This window comes from Dermacentor variabilis, chromosome 5, assembly GCF_050947875.1.
Source record: "Dermacentor variabilis isolate Ectoservices chromosome 5, ASM5094787v1, whole genome shotgun sequence".
Classification (NCBI taxonomy): Eukaryota; Metazoa; Arthropoda; class Arachnida; order Ixodida; family Ixodidae; genus Dermacentor; species Dermacentor variabilis.
In genome coordinates, this window is record NC_134572.1 from 84,511,390 (window position 1) to 84,531,777 (window position 20,388).

General features: G+C 45.0%; 1 protein-coding gene across 1 annotated transcript in view; it reads left to right on the forward strand.

Moving 5' to 3' along the window:
- Positions 1–20,388, forward strand: part of Sse (extra spindle pole bodies like 1, separase) — a 100,958-nt gene that overhangs the window by 54,505 nt on the left and 26,065 nt on the right. The window contains exons 15-19 of the mRNA XM_075693045.1: positions 530–683; positions 5,717–6,923; positions 12,755–13,043; positions 15,563–15,678; positions 17,257–17,363. Of these exons, the coding sequence (XP_075549160.1) occupies positions 530–683; positions 5,717–6,923; positions 12,755–13,043; positions 15,563–15,678; positions 17,257–17,363 (1,873 nt within the window). The remainder of the gene's footprint in view (positions 1–529; positions 684–5,716; positions 6,924–12,754; positions 13,044–15,562; positions 15,679–17,256; positions 17,364–20,388) is intronic.

Sequence of the window (20,388 nt, forward strand, 5' to 3'; positions counted from 1 at the left end):
GCACTTTTGTGTGCTTCTATCAGATTGTGCGAGGCGCGGCCACGACTGGCTCCTCTGTCCCAATGCGCATTGCGCAAGTCGCGGGTGCCATCTTTCCTTTGTGCGGTTAGTTTTCATTGTCAGCTCATCTCATCACATCACAGTGAGCTCATCTGTCAGGTGCCGGGAGTCTGCAATCGAAAGGAAGCATTTGACACCAAGGAAGCAAGCGAGCAGCTGGCTGCAACTACAGCGTTGATGACAAGTAAATGTAGGTGACTGAAGCCAAAAGAGGAGCACGCCGCAACGAACAAATCGAGGAAGGTGTTCTGTGGGAAAGCATGCAAGTTCCCGGTCAGAAACTTGTAGTCGGAAAAATTGCCCGGTCCCATGTAAGGGCCTCACCTTGTCAAAGTCTTGGGGAAAAAAGAAGATGCAGCCCTTACACGAGTCTATACAGTACGTCATGGCATTAGGAAACTTGATAAACTTGCAGAAAAAATGTCTGTACAGAACCTCTGTTGAACAGCTGTTACTGTCTTCATTGCAGGTGACGTCCTTACAATGTGGACACTGGAACGAATGTTGCTGGATTCTGCAGCCCTTCTGGGACAGCTCTACACTAGCATCGGAGCAGCTAAGGAGGCCTACGCTTTCCTCAAGGAATATCTTCGTAGAGCCCAAGTAATGGTCTCGGCAACAAGGTACATAGCTGACTGCATTTGACATGTCATGTTATCTTCTCATAAGCTAAGTACTGTAGGGTAGTGACACCAAATTTTAGGCGTTCTGTTCTTTTTTTTTTTGTTATTCTGCTTGGTACTGTACCTTAAAGGGAAGCTGAAGAGTCTGTCGAATTCAATAAGACGCTCATATACGCATGCGGGAACCTTATAAACCATGAAGGTAAAATTTTGGGGGGGATTTTTCACTTAGGAGCGACGCAATTGTCGATTAAAATTGCACTGTAGCGCCGCCCCCCCGTCGAGCGCCGAGCGCTGCTGCTGACGCTGACGATGCGAGCGGAGACCGGAAACCGCGGTGTAGTGACGTCAACACTGGTGTTCCGCTCCTTCGCAGTGTCTGCGACCGTGCCTGACCGGGCTTATTTCTGCGTGCGTGCCCTCCTAATCTGCTTCGCTCGACCCTACATTCCTTTGTTTGTGTGTATATAGGAGTGGTAGTTGACGTGCGCAGCATCAATTGAACTTGTAGGCCGATCATGCCGGCGTTCTGTGCAGCCTACGCTTGCACAAACACCAGCGGCCGCAACGATGTTTCGATGTTCCATTAGTTCCTGAAAGACAAGAAGCTTTCAGCTAAGTGGGAGGCTGCTGTGAAGCGAAACAAATTCAAGCGCTCAATAACAACAGTGTTGTGCTCTAACCACTTCCGTGATGATTACTACCGGAGTTTGTCAATAATGCATGCTTTGGGTTCTCCTAAAAAAAAATATATATATATATATATATATATATATATATATATATATATATATATATATATATATATATATATATATATATATAGCACGCTGAACGGAACGTGCATGTTTATCTCCCACCCTTGACGCAGGTTTCATCGCCAAGCGCCGCGAATTTTCTATTCGCACGTGTGTTGTGAAACAGCCTGCATGCAGCTACCATAACGCAGTGCAAGCGTAAAGTTTGCATGTGTTGGAAAGCCTGCTCACGCTAGGACGCTGCGTTCCCCCTTCTCTCGCACACATAGAGAAACCGACCATCTCACGTAGCTGACGGAATTCGCCGGTTACGAGTAGCGTGCGGATGGCGCGCTAATGAAGGTTCTATACTACACGTGCTACAACAGCCAGTAAACTTTTCCCGCGTTTAAACCGCCTGTGTAGATTGCCAACAGCTTTGGGGCAGCGCACAAATGCCGAAGATCGCATCACTGCTTACGTTCTACGTTGAGGCATGCAGGAACATAACACTACAGTTGTTTGCCTGGAAACGTACTCACTGGAACGTTGAATGTAGCTCAGCAAAAAACATACTCGCCAAAGAACATTTCCAACACAAGGAGATGCTAACACTTCGCCTTCGTTCGCGTGGAAAGCAGTGCTTGCACCACCATTTTTTGCTTCTTGGAGAGGCCGGCTCTTCGCACTCGGCTCGTACATGTAGGGAGTAAAGTACTATAAACCCCTTACAAGTGACCTTGCACGTGACAGCGACAGCGTGACAAGTGAGGTGATGTCTGTCGCGTTCACTCATCGCCGGCAAGCCGAACTCCACGCAAGCGACGGCTTTGAGCGACAACTTCCCGGTATGAGGGCAGCAATATACGCACCGAAACTAGCGTGACGCATGCTTTATCAATTTAAGTGATATTTTATTGAAGAAGGAGCATAAAATATTTCTGAAGGTCTTGCACTAGGTTCTTATTTTTGCACGTATAAAATTCAATAGTTTGCTCGTTCCGTGCGACAAACAGTAGTATTTGAGTTATGTACATCCAGTTTCGGCTTCGCACTATTGGCTAGTTGCTCGTAGCATTTCCAGGCGACGAGTGACGAGTTCTAGATTTCTAGAAACGAGCGATCGAGCGACAACACCGAGTGATCTGTTCAAGCGACGGCCCGTTTTGTCGCTCGAAGCCGTCGCCCGTCACCGTCGCGCACAAAATCGCTCTCGTAGAGTTTGGACTTAACGCTGAACTCCTCAGAGAAACGCAAGCTCTCGAAATTTTCTATGACCGTCTCAGCAAAACACCACCAAACTACCTTGAACCGTGCTTTGTGTGTAGCGGCAGTAGTCGGTCCGCACGAACACCATTGTTGACGTCACGAGGCGCCCGACCAATCACAGGCGAAAACGAGGCGCGCGAGCTGGGCGTGTCTGCTGCTGCACTTTTCGTCGAAATAAAATATGTTTGCGCTTTCTTTCGCTCAATTTCGATGCGATATTCGAATTCAGAAAGTTGAAAACCACGACGTACTGCTCTTCACTCATTTTTTCTGGAAAAGCTTTCAGCTTCCCTTTAAGAATCGTGGTGCAGAATTGTTTGGTGTGAAGATTTGATCTTTACTACCAAGGTGTTTATCAACCAGCAAGAACTTGACAATTGGGGTATGTCAGCAATATCTTAGTCACTTAGCATTGCTGCAGTTCCAGAAAATCTGGAAAGAGACAGGCTTTTTTTTTTTCTAGAATATTTCATTTCAGCATTTGTCGCAGGGCCAGTTGTCTGTCAGAAGCAAGTCAGTGGAATCGAGGCTACCTATGCAGGCAACACCTATGCAGATGTTGAATTATTTGTGGCAGTCCAGTTCTGAAACTGCCAAATCTGTCTGGATAGACTGCAGGCTAACTGAAAGCAATGGCTTTGTCAAGGCAACTGTATTCAAATGCACTAAAATTGTTGAGTTCAGTTGCAGCTTTCTGACTTACCCTAGTTTTCAGTGTTAAAAGCAAGGCTGCATCTGCATGATGTCTGTGACCTAGCAGATGACTCTACATGGAATGTCATGTGAGAAGTCATTTCCACACTCTCAGTAAATGCACATTGTGATATCATTATGTTGTGTGAAAGTGCTTGTCTCAATGATAGTTTGCTGTACTTGACCATTGAAGAAGAAATTGCATGCTGTAAACTAAAGCCCCCCCCCAGTAAAGTCTTTAAATATGCCTGCTGTATGCTTCTTGTGTGCTGTAAACTGCAAGCTATCAGAAGCATGTTTTATATGCATACTTCACTAATACTACTGCTTTCCACATGCAACTTTGCTATAGAGCTATCCAGTTACTTTCCAGTTTTCTTTTTCAAATGTCGGTGTACTTGCTAAAGCTTGTGTGTTCAAACAAAAGGTTCTGCTTCCAATATAAGACATTTTCATGCTCATTGGTCTCATTTTTGCCCTGCAGTAAGGGAAATGTTTGTATGTAAAAATTTCGGTGCTAAATTATCTATGTTCACTCCTGTGTATGGCACGCATATCTAATGAGCATGTAATGTGCTGGGTGCCAAGGCACAGATGGATTGATAGAAATATGCTAGCAGACGAAACCACCACACCCACAGCAACAAAAGCTTCAAATTATTCTATGGCTGTACTCACTATATACTTAAAGCATTCATAAAAAATAGGCTATTGGCAATGCTTGTGGGGTGGCAAAACCTCTAATAAACTTCATCTGATTACCCCACAGTTAGGCACTTTGTCACCCACATGAAGATTGCAACACACTGATGTCCTGTTTTGTAGACTTCATGTGAGGCAGACGTATAGAATAAAGAATTACTCGTGACCAACCCCGGTTTGTGGTAGGCATGGTTAAAGGCTGACTGTCCTCCACTTCCTTGTGGAGTGTCGGGAGACAGAAGCTGAATGAAAAAGCACTTTTTCCTGGCCTACCGACACCATATCCCCCTTCATCCAGCATCGTTCCTGGGCACAGAACTGTTTTTTGAGATGAAAAATGTTGTAAATTTCCTGAACAACATTGTGCTACATGTCATTAGCCCAAGACATTCGTAGTGCACCCTCTCTCAAGGTGCTGCTCCGATAGTGGTTTTTTTGTAGAGTACATGGGGCATCCTGGCCCTTGCATTTAAAGGGACACTAAAGGCAAATACTAAGTCAAGCTACAGTGATAGATTAGTGCTCGAGAATCTCTAAGGCGTCAATATTATTGCGAACAGAGCCTTAATAATCGAGAAATCGAGGTAAATGCAGGACATGATTAGAGACTCCCCCAGGACATTCAAGCACTTGCCCGATGATGAAAGCACTCCCGAGTTGAATTCTGTCACTAGTACTCAGCTGCTCATTGCAAAAAACATCCTCATATTGTATTATAAGATGAAATAAATGCTTGTCTAGTTCCATTTCATGTTTAGAAAAAAGAACCCACTGAAATTCCCATTCACAATGATGCGGGTGGTCGAAAGGTTTTGTGCTCTTCGACTCTGCGCCGCCCACGCTTTCGTGTTTCAGTACTTTCCTGACTACGTAGTGCTCTGCTGATCTTGCTGGCTCGCAAGACTCGCATATACTGCAAGTAGCAGAGAATTCAACTTCCATGTGATGTCGCGGGATGCCCGAACGGTCTACGCCACTTGACCAAAAAGCAGCTGCAGTGGTGAATTCGCTGCTCTGTCATGGCTTGGCGCTGTTGTCTGTCGGGTGCCGTTTTACTCACCGATGACAGCAAAGGGCGGTGATGGAATATGCAACATCACCACTCTCCCATTTGGGTGGCGGGAGATTTGAATTTCGAAAAAGATATTCGGACCCTTCAGATACAGTTTTCTCGTAAACTAAGTATTTTCTTGGCACGAAACAAGCCTTCTGAGGTTTTTGGAATGGTATTTAAACAGTCCACATCGACTTTGCCTTTAGTGTGCCTTTAGGGACCCAGGTGAGACAGTAGGGCTACTGCCACTAACTCATTTTAGTATATCGTCCCTTCACAAACATACATTTTATAGTAATAGTACACACCACCTACAGTGTCATTACTTTAATATTTATGGATTTTATGCACTTAAATGACTGGTCTTTAGGCATTTTTACGGCCCTGTTTCACCTACTTATCAAAGTTCATTGTTCTGTCTCAATGAAAATTCACTGATAACCTGTCACCACTGGCATGGCACTTTCCAGCCACATCTGGCCCTTGTGCCACTAAACATTGCTCAATGTCATCACATCCGTTTATATGTAATCTGAGAGAAAGCATCATTGAAACATATTCTTCTCCCCCTATTACAGATGTGCAAGGCTTGTTTTGCTCATTGCAAACTTGGATCTGCTGTGCGAGAAGCTGCATGATGTCAAACACAAGCTCTCCCGTGTAGAATTCATGTTGCACCTAAAGAACTTCAGCTGCCCAAGTAAGCTCCAAGGGGAAGAAGCTGTCACTGTGGCAAACACAGACATAACCGATAGCACAGACATCGGTGAAAAAACATATGACAAGTACCCATGCCCCCCACGTAGCCACTCGTTGGCCGTAGTGCTCTTCCTCAAACAGGAGACAGTGCCGCAGTCTCCGCCTTCAGTCCCTAATCTGGACAAGATTCACAACACAAACTGCAGCTGCCAGCTGTGCGAGTTTTATGCAACTAGGCAGTTGTGGATCGAGCGTGACCTCCTCAAGTGCTTGCTGTACATCACAGTTGGAGACGTCACTGCGGCTATCGGCGGTTTAGAGATGCTGCTTGACCTTGTGGGCTCGTTACAGCAGAAGTTGTTGAAGGAAGTGTCCTCTGCGGCATCCTTCCTTAAGCGCCGCCTTTCAAAGACCCTTCTCTGCGGCCAGAACAGGACCGTAGGAGCCTGGGGTGAGCTCCTGACCCTGCAGACCACAATTCTCCTGCACCTCTCGGAGGCTTACCTCCAAAGGAAAAGCTACCTGACATCACTTGAGAAAGCGGACGAGGGCCTCAAGCTTGTCTCGCTGAATGGCTGTGGCAATAGGAGCCATTGGAAGGTGTTTGCCAGCCTGGCACACCAAAAAGTTAAAGTTCTGGTCACCATGTCTCGCAAGAGCAAGGACTCTTCTGGTGACCTCAAGGGCACCTCTCTGTGGATTGCCAATACCAACGAGCACGCTGCTGCGACTACCACCATTGGCATGGATGCTGTGTCACCTCCAAGAGGTTCCGAGAGGCATACAGTGCCACTCAAAGTCCCAAACGCTCCAAAATTGCGTCGAGACACACCCATGGACATGTATTTGAAAAGCTTGAGCCGAGCTGAGGCATCAAGCACTGCAAAGAAAGGGAAGGGGAAGGCAGAGAAAGCTGCATTTGTCGTTTTTGATGAGACTGTAGAGGACAGTGTTGGTGGAGAGAAGCACAGTGTTGCTAGGGCTAGCAGGAAAGTGGGTGTCCGAACAAGGGCAGCTGCGGCTGCTGGAGATGCAAGTGATGACCTCGACGACAAGCCAGAAGTATCACGTATGCCGAAGAAGCAGGTATGTTTTGCTTACTCTCACCCTTTTTAATGCATAAGCATTCTTAGGCAACATCATGCACTTTCTAGGGGATATCTATCTATCTATGTATGTATGTTTGTATCTGACCGGTTTCCCGCCTGCTTGAGTCACTGGGTACTCGGAGGTTGAATGGTTGGCATTTCGGGATGCTGTGCTGCGGTAACAGGGTTCAAAACCAACCATTGGACTAACTTGGGTCACTGGGTATGTGGCAATGTGTACATACATGGTGCTCTTCAACTAAACTCTTTTACTTCGATATGGGTAACTGCAGATGTGGGACTGGGTAGGTACCGCTGTTCAAAGAAACTCTTTGATGCCGACTTGGAGCACTAGGTATGAGCCACTCGGTCTGTGCTGGTCTTTAATGAACCTCTTTGATAGCTGATAGGTGCCATAATATGTGCCACTGTAAATGTGCCGCTCTGCAATGACGAAAAAGATCCCTTGAATTTCTCAGAAGCCGAGTGAAATCAAACCCATGTCATAGTGGTTCATGAAGAACAGCTACCTGATGAATTAGCAGACTGTGCCATGAATGCACTGGGTATTTGCGGCTCTTAAATGAACCCCTTGCCAATGTGGGTCACTGGGTGTATGCCACTGAGTGTGCGGCCAAGCGAGGGAACAATTCTTGGCATGCACCGGCACACCACGCTTCTCATCTCGGAGGCCACGTGCAGGCTTCTCGGCAGTGCCACTAGATGGTGCAGTGTGTCCAGAAAAAAGTGCGAGAGAGGAGCCTGATTGGCACATGACGTGTTTCTCAGTGTCGGCACATGCTGTCACAGCATGCGTTTTGGAGGCCACGTGCTGGTTTTCCGGTGATGGCTCTAGATGGCACCATGTGTGCTCAGGGAAGCATGAAGAGTCCCGCTGCATTACATGCCTCATACATTACTTGTTTCGATGATGGCAATACGTTGTGTCGCTAAACTGATTCAACAGTAATGCACTAACGTTCACAGTCATTGTTAGATTGGCTCGGTAAGCAATTTTCTCGTCTCTTCTTTCCCCTTGTTTTCTTTATTTCTTGAATTATTCTAAGTGACATATTCTTACTGAACTTTACTATGTTATACAAGATGTGGTATTCGATTTCATATTTAAAGCAAAATTCTTCCAGATATTCATATTTGATTGGACGAGAAAATAGTCTCAGTACAGTTAAACCTTGATATAACGCACTTAAATATAATGAAATTCTTGATATAACAAAATATTTAACTTTTTGTAACTTGTTCATAGACAACCATGTATTTCAAGCCTTAATTTAAACTGTTCATGAACCTCCCCTTCATCATCATCATCAGCCTGGTTACGCCCACTGCAGGGCAAAGGCCTCTCCCATACTTCTCCAACAACACCGGTCATGTACTAATTGTGGCCATGCCGTCCCTGCAAACTTCTTAATCTCATCCGCCCACCTAACTTTCTGCCGCCCCCTGCTACGCTTCCCTTCCCTTGGGATCCAGTCCATAACCCTTAATGACCATCGGTTATCTTCCCTCCTCATTACATGTCCTGCCCATGCCCATTTCTTTTTCTTGATTTCAACTAAGATGTCATTAACTCGCGTTTCTTCCCTTACCCAATCTGCTCTTTTCTTATCCCTTAACGTTACACCTATCATTCTTCTTTCCATAGCTCGTTGTGTCGTCCTCAATTTGAGTAGAACCCTTTTCGTAAGCCTCCAGGTTTCTGCCCCGTAGGTGAGTACTGGTAAGACACAGCTATTATATACTTTTCTCTTGAGGGATAACGGCAACCTGCTGTTCATGATTTGGGAATGCCTGCCAAACGCACTCCAGCCCATTCTTATTCTTCTGATTATTTCCGTCTCATGATCCGGATCCGCCGTCACTACCTGCCCTAAGTAGATGTATTCCCTTACGACTTCCAGTGCCTCGCTGCCTATTGTAAATTGCTGTTCTCTCCAGAGACTGTTAAGCATTACTTTAGTTTTCTGCATATTAATTTTTAGACCCACTCTTCTGCTTTGCCTCTCCAGGTCAGTGAGCATGCATTGCAATTGGTCCCCTGAGTTACTAAGCAAGGCAATATCATCAGCGAATCGCAAGTTACTAAGGTATTCTCCATTAACTTTTATCCCCAATTCTTCCCAATCCAGGTCTCTGAATACCTCCTGTAAACGCGCTGTGAATAGCATTGGAGATATCGTATCTCCCTGCCTGACGCCTTTCTTTATTGGGATTTTGTTGCTTGCTTTATGGAGGACTACGGTGGCTGTGGAGCCGCTATAGATATTTTCCAGTATTTTTACATATGGCTCATCTACACCCTGATTCCGTAATGCCTCCATGACTGCTGAGGTTTCGACTGAATCAAACGCTTTCTCGTAATCAATGAAAGCTATATATAACGGTTGCTTATATTCTGCACATTTCTCTATCACTTGATTGATAGTGTGAATATGGTCTATTGTTGAGTAGCCTTTACGGAATCCTGCCTGGTCCTTTGGTTGACAGAAGTCTAAGGTGTTCCTGATTCTATTTGCAATTACCTTAGTAAATACTTTGTAGGCAACAGACAGTAAGCTGATCGGTCTATAATTTTTCAAGTCTTTGGCGTCCCCTTTCTTATGGATTAGGATTATGTTAGCGTTCTTCCAAGATTCCGGTACGCTCGAGGTCATGAGGCATTGCGTATACAGGGTGGCCAGTTTCTCTAGAACAATCTGTCCACCATCCTTCAACAAATCTGCTGTTACCTGATCCTCCCCAGCTGCCTTCCCCCTTTGCATATCTCCTAAGGCTTTCTTTACTTCTTCCGGCGTTACCTTCGGGATTTCGAATTCCTCTAGACTATTTTCTCTTCCATTATCGTCGTGGGTGCCACTGGTACTGTATAAATCTCTATAGAACTCCTCAGCCACTTGAACTATCTCAACCATATTAGTAATGATATTGCCGGCTTTGTCTCTTAACGCATACATCTGATTCTTGCCAATTCTTAGTTTCTTCTTCACTGTTTTTAGGCTTCCTCCGTTCCTGAGAGCATGTTCAATTCTATCCATATTATACTTCCTTATGTCAGCTGTCTTACGCTTGTTGATTAACTTCGAAAGTCCTGCCAGTTCTATTCTAGCTGTAGGGTTAGATGCTTTCATACATTGGCGTTTCTTGATCAGATCTTTCGTCTCCTGGGATAGTTTGCTGGTATCCTGCCTAACGGAGTTACCACCGACTTCCATTGCACACTCCTTAATGATGCCCACAAGATTGTCGTTCATTGCTTCAACACTAAGGTCCTCTTCCTGAGTTAAAGCAGAATACCTGTTCTGTAGCTTGATCTGGAATTCCTCTATTTTCCCTCTTACCGCTAACCTCCCCTTAGGCTTCGTGAAAAACAGTCCAAGGATAGCATACACTGCTGTGAACATCTCAGCCAAAATTTGCTGTTGTGCACGGCACGTGGATCTCTCAAGCGGAGCACAAAGTCACCTTTTTCTCACTCTTTCCAATAGAAGCCTACCTCTCACTCTTTTCTGGACGCTTTATTTCATAATATAGCAGATTCCCATACATGGCTGCTATTGGTGCTGCTGGTGTTTCGATATCAGTGTGCTTCCTCCTAGTATTACTGTGTGTATTTATTGACACAGTTTAATGAACAGGCTGAAGTAAGCGAAAATGTGCTTTCAAATTTCAATAGTTACGTACCTCTGGGAGATGCCAACTATCGTCTGCTCATGCACGGCCGCCTGCATAGCAATTAAACTTTGGCCACCCCGTTTATTGGTGTTGTAGCCATTGGTTCTCTCTAATTTCAACCAGCTTTCAACATTCAAATAGCTTCAAACCATGCAAAACTTAAGGTCAGAAAAACATGCATGCTTACCAGCGCATGCTCGCTCCTGACTGCTCCTGTTCAGACGCCTTGACAGACATCACTTCATATTGATCTATTGACAGCACTAAAACACGCACAAGTTGGATGTGGCTACAGTCCGTTGGTGAAGCTGGCACAGAACAAAGACAAGTCTGCACCACGTAGCATGGCCAGACCGGAGCATATGAGTGCAAGCACAAAGCAAACGCTGAGCATACACACTACAGTTGCATGTAGCTGTGGTCTACTATGTGACGTAGATATCGCGGCCGCCATGGGGTGCCATGATGAGTTGGCTGGCTTTTTAGCTGGCTGAGCGCACTGTGGCTTGCTGAGGACAAGTACAACAGGCTTACATTTGACGCGACATAGGTGCCGAAGTTGTAGTGGCATCTACGTCAACATCCAAAATCAAATTTGAACTGCGCGCTATGGTGATGTTCAGTAGGTGGAGCGTTGGGGGCACGCCCCACTCCTCCCTGACCTTCACAGTGCAAGGCATTGAAGGAGCGGAGGCACCGCAAAGGTGGCATTTGATTTCCAATAACTCTGCTTATGCTGAATGCATTGAAATGCTTTCTGTGGCAAAGTATTTCTGAAATAGCCTATTTTAACTACGAATGTGTTTCTCCACTTCGATAAAAAGTGGCTCAGGGCCCCTTTAACAAAATGTGTGTACATACGATATCAATATAAAAAAATTCACTGTTATTTACGCAAATCGTCAAACAGTTAAAATACACGCAGCTGCTTCCAGATGCACCTCTCAAACCATGCACTGTGCGGCAGAACGTGGCCACCGAAGCTTAGCAGCGTAGCCGCAAGAGTCTCTAGCCATCATGTTCGACTTAATGTCCAAGTGCAATAAGATGCTATAGCGCCTGGCGCACTGTAAAGTGTAAGTGGTGTTGGCAATATGCTCTGTGTGCGAGGGAAAGTGGTGAGCGGGAGCTCAGAACGGTGGGGATGTGTGCAGTCCTCCCGCACAAGCGAGAGGGAGTGGGAGGAGGTTGGGCAAGCAGATTAGTAGGGGAAGAGTGCAGGTGAGCCTGCGACTCCTCCTTAGCTCAGCTGTGGCTGTGCATGGCTGTTAGCGCGGTTCAGTGCATACACGGCCCACACGGCCTATTTTGGAGGTAATTTGCAGTTGTAAAAAGACTGGGCGAGTCGAGATGGCTGTGGCTCCTTGCGTGCTGTCTTCGTGCCCATTTAGTGCTGGAAATTGCACAAGCTCGAGTTTCAAAGACTCATTGAAGCAAGAGGCAGAGGAAGTGGTCGCTATCCTCTGCCTGCACTCATCACGATAGCGTCGTCTAACTGCAGGTCAGTTTCAGCTACGGCTGCGGAGTGGGCATGAAAGCTTTGCAGGCTTCGTTTCGTACCACCGCTGTGAAGATATCATTGAGCACAGCATGAAAATGTAGTTTTGGTCACCAACTCTCAAATTCAGCAAAATGAAATTTTCACATTCAAATCTGTTTTTTCCGATTGCCCGATAATTGGGAAATTTTATGGACCCTTTAACGTAAAAAAAAATACAGCGGCAGCTGTGCTTATTTGCACAAAAGGTCGAATTTCGATGTAATGAAGTAGACTGCGTATTTTATAAACTTCGTTATATCAAGGTTTATATATTTTTTCTCAGTATCTCGTGCTTAATGCTTATTAGGTGCCTTTTCAAGAGCCTTTTATCCACAACAAATGTTTTTCAGAATTTTCAGATGAGCATAAACAGGCCGTGAACATATTGCAGTTTTGATTGCAGAGCATGTGTAAAAATTAGAACTTGCTCAATCCTGTAGGTGTATAATGAAATTCTCTGATCCTACCTAGCATTATTATACCTGTCAGGCACTCTGCATACATTTGAGTTGATATCTAACATTGTGAACTGTATGTTTATGAGCTGTGCATTGTTGCATCTTCTTTGGCTCGTCTATTTCCGTGGCACATGCAAGGTTCGGGCCCAGCGTAAAGCTGCGAAGACTGACCTGGTGTCAACGAACACTGGCAGAGATGCAGGAACGAGACCCAGCGGTGAAAGTGCTAGCGAACAGGCACCGACAAACAGCACACAAGGTGCATCCACTGCCTTGCTTAACGCAATAGATGAAGAGGAGGAGGCAGTTGCCTCCATTGCACGGTTTTCACTGCAAGAGAGAGAGCCGAGATTGATAGAGGATGTCCCCTACATGGAACACGAGATAGCGTTCACCGAAGAGCAGCTGGCATCTTGCAAGCCTCAAGGTATGCATACAGTTTTGAACGGTTGATGGCAGTGGGGTTTTCTTTTGAAGTAAAGCTTTCTTTGACTCTCCCCCACTTTGTGTGGACTGATTGAGTAAATGGCACCAATCTTGGAGCTTCTCTGACAGTCCTGTACAACAAACCACATTTGCTGAAAGGAGCGCCTCAAGCATTGCTGTGCTGTACAGGTTGGCATATTGATGAGGCTTGGTGTAATGAACACTTAGTTGATCTTAGAAACAGCACAGTCAAATGTTATTGCTGTGAATTTCATATTAAAATTTTTTTTCAGGTTAAGAAACATTTTGAAAAATCCCCAGCCAGAGGTCTACTGTTTTAATGTATATGTCTCGGTAATGTATATCTCTGCCATGCCAGCATCAGCAGCAGCAGACTGTGAATACAAATGTGTGCCAGTCCTATGCCATAACCCTTAGTAATGGCAGCCTACATATATGGAAACTACAGAAATTGACACTATTGGTACTAGCAAGATTGCACCCCATTGCATCATTCATAATTGCAAGTATAGAAGGTTTGAGGAATAAGATTGCCGGCAAAAGGCAAGGGCTTGCTTTAAGCGTCACTTAAGCCCGAGATTGATCAACAAGGAAGAGGATAAAATTTGGGGTTGCTTCAGTGCTTGTAACGTTTCACGGCAGTGTGAATTGGCACAGCATGTTAGATTTCAGACATGTGAATGATGTTAAGTGCCCGCTGCACACTTCAATGATGGCCACTAGCATTAACAGCGAACTTATGAGCAATGGGTGCGACAGCTCAAGTTGTGCTAGTTACACTCCAAGGAAACACACCACTGGATGGTTCATGAATCCCGTGTGCCGGCTGATACAAGCTCAAGAATCATCGCACCGCGATTGCTGTCATGCTGCAGCATCATGTCTGCAAACCATGCACCTTATGAATTATGTCTGCGATCTCAAAAATACAGAAAAAGCATTTCATCTTCGCGTTGCCAGTCTACACATAGCAGTCACATGTACCATCCGAGATAGCCACAGTGTGCCTATGTAGTGGAGATGCCACGGCCACCACGGGGTGCCGGGATGAGCCTTCTCACTCGTGAGACGCTCAACTTTTGGGCGGAGCCTTGCCCCTTTGCCACTTCCCCTGTGTAGCCTCTAGCATGCTAGTGGAGGAGAGAGAAAGCCACTCACCAGTGTGATAGCATAAGTCCTTTAATCCTTTAATAGATAGGCCTTCCTATGGTTAGATAGAAAAGTGTTTCGGGGCCCCCTTTAAGCATCACTAATTCTCCATTCTATGAATTGCATTCAAACACTCCATATTAAATCTTGTGTGATTGACAAAATTGGAAGCACTACATCTTTTGTTGTAAAAGCGGGTGTGTATTAGATTTGGGTGCACATAATTTTTGAGTTCATAGCACAAAACAGAATGCACATTTGATTCGGAGGTTTATTTAACGGGATTAATACTGCCAAATGAAGTAACCCTGTGTTCGGAAATTTCTTCTGCCTCCTCTTCTAGTTAGTTACATTAAATAATTGGATCAATTGTTAGCCTGGTCAAGGTTAAATTAGCATAGGTCGACTAGACTGCTTTATTATTTTTTCAAAGTAAATGAGTATATCTTCTGCTACACGCATATTGCTGCCGAAATCAAAAAAGTAGATCAGTGGCACAATAATTTGACATGCAATAAAAAGCTAAGAAATCTGGTCTCTCTATACAGAGCAGCTTTATAAATGCAGCTATTGTTTTTTTGTAATTCTTTATTTTCTGCTTCTGGTACCAGTTAAAAGGACTGAAGTGGACAGTGTTTGATACATATGTATACGATCAATTGAACCTCTATGTAACAAACACTGACACATGAAATTAGAAGTTATAACTAGGATTCGCTTAGTCATGCCTAATTTTAGTAAGTTTTGTTTTTGTATAATGAAACTGAATATGGGGGGGGGGGGGGAGGCTCAGGTGCAGTATTCTTTGTAGTGAACTGTACCTTTGCCTGCATGCCACCTCAAGATATGACGTCAAGTTAGCAGCAAAAATTTGGAGCATTTGGCAGAGCACCCTATAAATGCACTGTCTGATGAATTCCACACATCTGATAACAAAAATGCATGTTCTGGGTGTCTGCACCCTCAATGAACTGCAGAGCTCTTCTTAAGCAAAGGACAGGTCCTTTGTCATAACAAGTGCAAATTTTTAGTCGTATTTGTACAATAAATATTTACTGTAACAAACAAACTTTTGCTGTGCAGCTTCATGTCGGGTTTAAATCTAGTATTGCCATATTTTGAATCTCTGCTTGTATGTCTCTTGAGCTTGCAGTGATGATTTCTTTCCTGCTTTGACCCTCTGTGGTTGGTTAGGGGCTTTGGCATTATGCTGCTAAGCATGAGGTCACGGGATCAAATTCAGGTTGCAGCGGCTGCACTTTGATAGAGGCGAAATGCACAAATGCCCATGTACATGCATTGTGTGCATGTTAAAGATAACTTAATTTTTCTTTCCTGTTTGTTTTTCAGCACTTGACGAGATGATAGCATTGCTTGACAAAGCCTTCGAGCTGATCATCCATTTTCCACCATGCCCGCTATATGCCGAGATGAGCACGACAATGGTGCACCTTCTAGACCTTCAGGCAAGAGCTCAACAGTTTTTCTTTGCACAACATTCATGCTCTCGGTGGCGCACTATAGGAATAATTTTGTTTTACCATGATGAATTATGATTAACTGTGTGCTGGTCGCATGTACCTTCTATGTCCATGTCATTGTGCCAGTGCTACAACAAATTAGGTCACCTACCAACAAGCCAATTAGACACACTGACTTGTGCATTCATTTTGTCAACTAACTGAGCTGAGTTTTGATACTAATAAAAGTGCTTGACACAGAACTGACACAGAACACAGTGCTTGACACAGTAGGAAACGTGATTGAAGGAGAATGCAGGCATAATGGTAAATGCGAAAAGTGAGCAGTGTAGATGTCTGTGAATTTCTCGCTAAACTGATCAGGAATTAAGCAGGTTTGGGTAAGATACATATGGTGAAAAAATCAAGACAGAGAGAATGGCAAAGGTGCACTTGTGTGATCACTGTCCACAGATGATGCAACATCGACAGGTTGCTGCAAGGTCTACAAATTATAAATGCATGCAGAAGTGGCAGAAAATTGTCCATTAGAGCCATCTAAATATATGCAAACTCTTTCAGTGGTATATGCATAATTCTTTCAGTGTCAAGCTTTTTTGGAGGTGACACACCCAAGCATATGTTTTGTCTTGGATATTATAAAACCAACACAACCGTTTATTTTTGGTTATACAGAGGGGAAAAAATAACGACAGATAATGGCAAATGCTCTATTGCTATGCTCCTCGCATTCCTATCTGACAAAATGAATAAAAAGTTCAGCAGACTTGAACATCGTTCTCAGTACTTTTTCACGGTGTCAGGGTCAGAATCTCACGCAGTTGAAGTTGCCTCTTTCTCGAACAACAAGCTCTCGTCCTCTGATCTCAAGCTAAGCTCATATTCGGAGTCGGAAGAGCCACTGCTCCAATCAATAGTTGAAGGTCCTGCACAAATACCCATCTCAAAGCAATCATGCAGCTATGCTTTAAGGAAGGAGCACTTTTGTTTATTCGAACTTGGCCAGACAAAGGAAAGAGCAACAGATGAAACAGCAAAAGAAGATAGATACGACAGAGGGTGGAGCTGTCCTGGAGAAAGCACGCAAGTGAAAGGAGCATCCTTGTCGCTGGAAAGGAGGTGCGCCATGGGGAAGATAGTGATAGACGAACAAAACAAAAAAGCGAACCTGCTACAAATGGCAAAACAGGCAGGAGTTGGTAGCCTGGCACAATGGTGTGAATATTTGAATGGGGAATCACTGCCGTGGGTGTTCAAAGCCCAGGAGCCACCCCTCCCATATGCGTATGCCGTGGTGCCGCCACACCCATGTAGGGCACGTTCCGCAGCCGCTAACAAGAACTCTGACTGAGCAAGCCCATAGAGGAGAAAATATGCTTCTATATATACACAACCGGTGGTGGAACCACCTCGGAGCTCGCCAGCTCAGTGCAACTGCACACATTCGAGTGCAGAGTGCGGAGAATGTACTGCTAAGTCAGCGGCCCTGAAAGGGTTAAAGGATTGTTCACTGCTTTCCTATTTCATTTCTGAAACTTGCCTGCAACGAACATGTTTCTACAGGAAAGGCACACCAAGGACCACAAGACCGCATCTTTGTGGTATGTTAGCCAGGCGTCCTCAGTCACTCTGCAGCACGTTGGACTCACTTTCCTCTACAAGAAACTTAAGTAAGAGCTCTTTTAAAAATTCCAGTTGTTGGCACGAGCAATTGCAGTAATATCATTCCTTGTGAAATGAAATTGTGTTTCTTATTGCATTAATTTTCTTATTCACTCACAAAATGTGTATCACAATAAATGTACATCATATTGTTCTTGTACAAAGTCATGCATGTTTTTTTTTTCAGTAATGTTTTGTTCTTCTAATAATTTCTTTATAATCTATGCCTCATTGTATATTATATTCTGTTAAGTTTCTATAATTTCTCTAAACAAGTGACTGCTGCATGTCACTTCAACAGTATCTTTTATTAGGGCATCCCGTTGTATGTCAATAGCTTTGGCACACCCTATTATGCTACTTATTTTGTATTTGCTCAAATGTATAACATTACTGCAATAAAATTGGAGATCAAAGAGAAATATCGGTTTTAATAAGGCAGACCTAGTAGCTCTCGGTGTCCAGCTAGTTGCCCTTAAAGGGGCCCTGAACCGCTTTTTATTGAACTGGAGAAATTTGTATGAAGCTAAATTAGGCTATTTCTGAAATATTTATAAGCAGAAGTATTTCTAAGTAGAAATACTTCTAAGCAGAAAGACATCTAAGTCCGCTTCTAAGCAGAACCGGACTTCTTGGCAATCAAACACCCCCTTCACAGTTCTTCCGCCCTTCAATGCCTTGCACTGCAAAGGCCACAGCACGGAGCAAAGCATGCCCACGACATTCCGCTTACTAAACGTCGCCGAGGCACGCATACCAAATTTGATTTTGGATATTCATGTAGACGCCACTACTTCTGATATTGGCACCTACAGCGTTCCAAACGTAAGCCAGACGCGGTTGTCCTCAGCGAGCTGCCGTCACCAGGTTTGGCCATCTTAAACAAACAAGCGTAGTGTATACATGCCATTCTGATGATCGTGTCCTCAAAGTATTAGTGCTGGGTGCCGGGAAAACAGCTGAAATTTCAAACCAAACGCAGCATGCCTTCCTCTTGAGGGAAGCCCCAATCCCAGCCACAGGGTCATTCACATACACAGAATTGCCTCTTCTTTGTGGGTGTTTCGTCGCTCATCACGGCTAGTCATCCAATGCGGAAGGCGCAATGCCGCAATAAAGGAAGAGAAGGAAGAAAAGGAAGCGGGGCTCGATGTCTCTCGGCTCCAGTATGGGAGAAGGCAGGGAAGCAGCACTGCTTGGGAATGCTGTGTCGAGGCAGAAGTTTTTGCTTTGTATAATTTTGTTTGAACAGAAGTACTCATGATTGTACAAAAATCTTTCTTGCGTGACATTAAAGTAAAAGTAGTTCGTGTGCGGTTTTAGCAGATGGTACAATTGTGACAGATATAATGGTGAAAGCCAGGCAAGGTGACTTGGTTCTCGGAGAACAATTCTAATCTGAAGCCACCGCATACTGGCATTCCCATGCATACAACAGTGGCAAGGCGCCAGTTTTCCCTCTATGTAACATTGTAAGAAACACTATGGTTGCGTCGCTTCATGCGCATAAAAACGAGGTACAGTAAAACCTTGTTAATTCAAAGTCATCGGGACCGCAAAAAACCTTCGAATTAAGCGGGTTTTTGAATTAACCGAACACACAAGAAAATGGAACCCAGCCAAAGATTTCGCTGCAGGAATGCACTATTCGGTGATCTTTGGAGTGCTGGTTTGCTGCATCCTGTAGTTCGAGGCTCCAAGGGTCATGTTTTCTAGTTGGCCAACTACATGCAGCATTTGATAATTTCCACCGTGGCACTCAACTAAACTGCAAGTAACATTCAGCGATCCAATAACTTCTCCGAGAGCGGGTGCTCGGGAGGGCTTGTCAGCATCGTCATTGTCGCTGTCATCGCACATGGTCGCATCAGCGGTAGGTTCACTCTCCAAGTCTGAGTAGCACGTTTGTTGATCATTTTCACAGTTCAGATACTCGGCGAAGCAGACTGCACTGGATTCACTATCCTTTGCGCAGAGTGCATTGATGCAGACGTAATACTCAGCTCCGTCTTCATCAAGTGCGCATGAATAGTCAGCATTCAGTGTCAGAAGCCAGTGTGTTCAAAACGCCACATGATCAAAGTGGGTTCCGCTTGCTTCCATGCATACACAATAAGACATATGGCCCCGAGGAGGTCGATGGAGTACTCCTTGCCGTTGTTGTAGCAAAGGAGCATTGTAGAATTTGTGGTCGGGGTTGTAGGGAGGACCAGGCTCTTCGTCAGGAACTAGGCGTACAGGATTTATTTATATATTTACATTAAAACAAGAGATACATTCGACAGTCTAGCATGACTCCCAAATGGAGCACGCAAGACAAAGCATACAGCACACAGCTCCAAGCACCCTGCTTCTCAAGCACGAGCACACTCTAGCAGCCGACAAACTGCTGCTTAAAAAGCCTCTGTCCTCCCTAGATCCCTAGGGGAGGGAAAACTGCTGTCCAACCTTAGTCCAATCGGACCGTCCACAGTCGTTGGGGCATAGTCGACCCACCTTTGAGGGGGAGGGCTCACACACTCACATACACACTTTGGATTCCCAGAACCCGAGTTGAGCGGGTCCTCATAGCCAGGTGGTCACGCCTGACCCCAGAGCTGATTTCCAAATTCCAGAGCTGACTTTCTCCGGTAGTCGCCACGAGTGTCGGCAGACTGTGACGAATCCTGGGGCCTGAGGAAAAACGTACCACAAAGCACCCTTTTGTTAGAGATGCTCATCTTGATGCAAAGACATCATGAAGGCCACGGCAAATCAACCAACAATCCATGGTCCACCAAACGTGGCCAGCCCTGCTGCCGTCGCCTACTCTGCGAAGAAGGCGCATGGTGGATTAACGCTGCCATGGTCTCCACTTTCCAAAGGAAGTTCATGGTCGGTTAGCGCTGTCGTCTTCGCCAGTTCTCGGAAGGGCACCACCACCGCGGGTCGATTGAAGCACCTGCAGCGGGCTGAGATAGATTTGCAGAGCATACCCCTGCAGGCCGATCGTAACAGCATGCGCTTGAGCAGGTGGCGGCGGTAAATCTTCAT